Raw genomic sequence first — 2,873 nt, 5'->3', positions numbered from 1 at the left:
ATTTTATGCATGTTTTCTACAAATGCAAGAGAGTTTAATTTTTAGTTTCTTGACTTGCTGCTTACTACTGAAAGAATTGCGCCGATTAATTTTTGAAATAAATCTAGAAAAATACAAGCACATGTGAATTGAGTCGAGGACTCAAACCTAGTGGCTAGGTTCAAGCACATCGAACCTTACCAGCAGCTGACGGTTAGTTCACATATTAGGACGTTAGGTGATGATTTGATGTGCAAATGGCCAATATGATATAATGTACTGGAGGCATATTGTCAAGTTAAGGGTATTTTTTTGTCAAACTATCTAACGAAATTTTCCACAAGACATAACATTCTCACCAATAAAAATGACTGACAAGAACGGACCTGTACTGTCCCCTTGTTTAAGTGCATAAAATGCTGTACTGAAGCAGATTTCGATTCCAATCGTCCATGTTTCACCAGTCTTTCAGTCGTTTATAAGCAGTCAGCCATCCTATTCCTACATGCCCTGACAAACTTCGTCGTCAACATTCGACACAGCGGAGTCTTTTTTTTTTTTGATGCTTCGACACAGCGGAGTCAGTTACGTTAGTCATCACCAACCGCGCGCAGCCCTCTCACACTGGCTGACTGTCTCACGTACACCTCTATTTAAGCCGACGAGATGCTCGCCAGAACCCATCGCCAGCTGCTCCTCAGCACCACGAGGATCGGATCGATCGGAGGCAATGGCGACGGTGGAGGTGTTGACGTCGGAAGTGGTCGTGCCAGCCGAGGAGACGCCGTCGGGCGGCCTCTGGCTGTCCAACCTGGACCTCGCCGCGCGCCGCGGGTACACGCCCACGGTGTACTTCTTCCGGTCCAACGGTGAGCCGGGGTTCTTCGCCGCGGACACCGTCAAGGGCAGCCTCGCCAGGGCGCTGGTCGCGTTCTACCCGCTCGCCGGACGTCTCGGCGTCGACGGCGCCGGGCGCGTCCAGGTCGACTGCACCGGCGAGGGCGCGGTGTTCGTGACCGCGCGGTCGGGGTACGCGCTGGACGACCTGATGCGCGAGTTCGTGCCGTGCCGCGCGATGCGGGACCTGCTCGTGCCCGCGACGCCCACGCCGGACCCGCCGTGCGCGCTGCTGTTCGTGCAGGTCACGTACCTGCGCTGCGGCGGCGTCGTGCTGGGGCAGGCGATGCACCACTCGGTGTGCGACGCGCGGGGCGCCGCGCATTTCTTCGAGACGTGGGCGAGCATCGCGCGCGGGGACGCCGCCGCGGACGCGCCCGTGCCGCCGTGCTTCGACCACGGCCTGCTCGCGGCGCGCCCCGGCCCCGCGCGCGCGGTGCTGTACGACCACCCGGAGTACAAGCCCGACCCGGAGCCGCCGGTGGACGCCGCCGGCGGGTCCGACTACTCGAGCGCCATCCTCACCATGACCAGGGCGCAGGTGGGCGCGTTCAAGGCGCGGTGCCCGGGCGCGTCCACGTTCCGCGCCGTGGCGGCCCTGGTGTGGCGGTGCGCGTGCCGGGCGCGGGCGCTGCCCCCGGAGGCGGAGACGCGGCTCTACTCCATGATCGACATGCGCGCGCGCCTGGACCCGCCGCTGCCGGCGGGCTACTTCGGCAACGCGGTGGTGCGCACGTCGGTCTCCGCCACGGCCGGGGAGGTGCTGTCCAACCCGGTCGGCCACGCCGCGCGGCGCGCGCTCGCGGTGACGAGCCAGGGCGGCGACTACGCGCGGTCGCTGGTGGACTACCTGGAGGGCGTGGACGCCATGGACCTGCCCCGGAGCGGCATCTCGCGGGCGCACCTGCGCGCCATCAGCTGGATGGGCATGTCGCTGCACGACTCCGACTTCGGCTGGGGCGCGCCGGCGTTCATGGGGCCGGCGCTCATGTACTACAGCGGCTTCGTGTACGTGCTGAACGCGGCGGGCAAGGGCGGCGGCCTCGCGCTCGTGCTGTCGCTGGAGCCCGAGACCATGCCGGAGTTCAGGAAGGTCTTCGCCGAGGAGCTCGCGCGCCTGGAGGTTGTGTAGGGGTATGCACAACTGCGTATATTACTGTTGAATGTTGATTCATGGCGTTCCGTGGCAGGTTACGAACGTCCATGGCATATTGTTGTACATGCACGTGAGCGAGACAGACTGTTCAGTTCTAAGATGTGAAGTCTTTGGATGCCAAGTCATGCGTGAATGTTTGAATGTCTATATGGGTTTCAATATATATAACCAATAAACTGAACACATTTTTTTTTTTGATACTAACTGAACACATATTTTGGTATTTCAGTCCCAGATTGCTATCATTCATCTTCATATTCAAGTGTACTGATCAGTAGAAAACTCCCCGACTTAATTATTTGAGAAACCATAGTGGGCCGAGCTGAGATTTGATTTGCGCGTCTGCGCGCTCAGGATTACCACGAAGGAATTATGAGCCCCAGTGCGTTAAAATTTCATCAATATGGAAATTGTACGTTTTCTTTTTAGTGAACATGCTTGGACACATGATTAAAATTTCAAAAAGACAGCCATAGAAGCAAGGTCATATAATAGAGAATACTATGAATTGTAAGAGCATCTCCAAGAGTTTGGCAAACCGAGTTGTCATCTTTGATTTTTGGCAAAAACGTTAAAAATACTCCTCCAACAGTTTGGCAAAAGACTTGTCAATTTTTGGCAACTTGGGAAAAACCAGCCTCCAGTGCGTAAATATACGCGCGCGGCGCGCGGTTGACATCGTGGTTTCTAGTCAGGTGGGAGGGTGAAAAAAGAAATAAATAACAGAGAAGGGTTCCTGATTTAAGTTTTCAAGAGGTGGAAGGGCATAAATATAATTTTGTTTCTCTCTCAGGGTTCCTGATGTAAGTTAGATCTGGATTTGGCAAGTGAATTATGCCAA

At 55.8% G+C, this 2,873-nt stretch overlaps 1 protein-coding gene across 1 annotated transcript; it reads left to right on the top strand.

Annotated features, from left to right (window-relative positions):
• The first annotated feature begins 612 nt into the window (after positions 1–612).
• Positions 613–2,226, top strand: LOC120702845 (hydroxycinnamoyltransferase 4-like). The gene has a single exon (XM_039986803.1). It carries the CDS (start codon positions 710–712, stop codon positions 2,006–2,008), a length of 1,299 nt encoding a protein of 432 aa, XP_039842737.1. The 5' UTR covers positions 613–709; the 3' UTR covers positions 2,009–2,226.
• Positions 2,227–2,873: the final 647 nt, after the last annotated feature.

This window comes from Panicum virgatum, chromosome 4K (genome assembly GCF_016808335.1).
Source record: "Panicum virgatum strain AP13 chromosome 4K, P.virgatum_v5, whole genome shotgun sequence".
NCBI lineage: Eukaryota > Viridiplantae > Streptophyta > Magnoliopsida > Poales > Poaceae > Panicum > Panicum virgatum.
The sequence above is the reverse complement of the archived record's forward strand: the minus strand, read 5'-3'. Positions and strand labels throughout refer to the sequence as shown.

Excerpts from the sequence above, each read along its gene's own strand:
- LOC120702845 (XM_039986803.1), top strand. The coding sequence starts at position 710 with ATGGCGACGGTGGAGGTGTTGACGTCGGAAGTGGTCGTGCCAGCCGAG.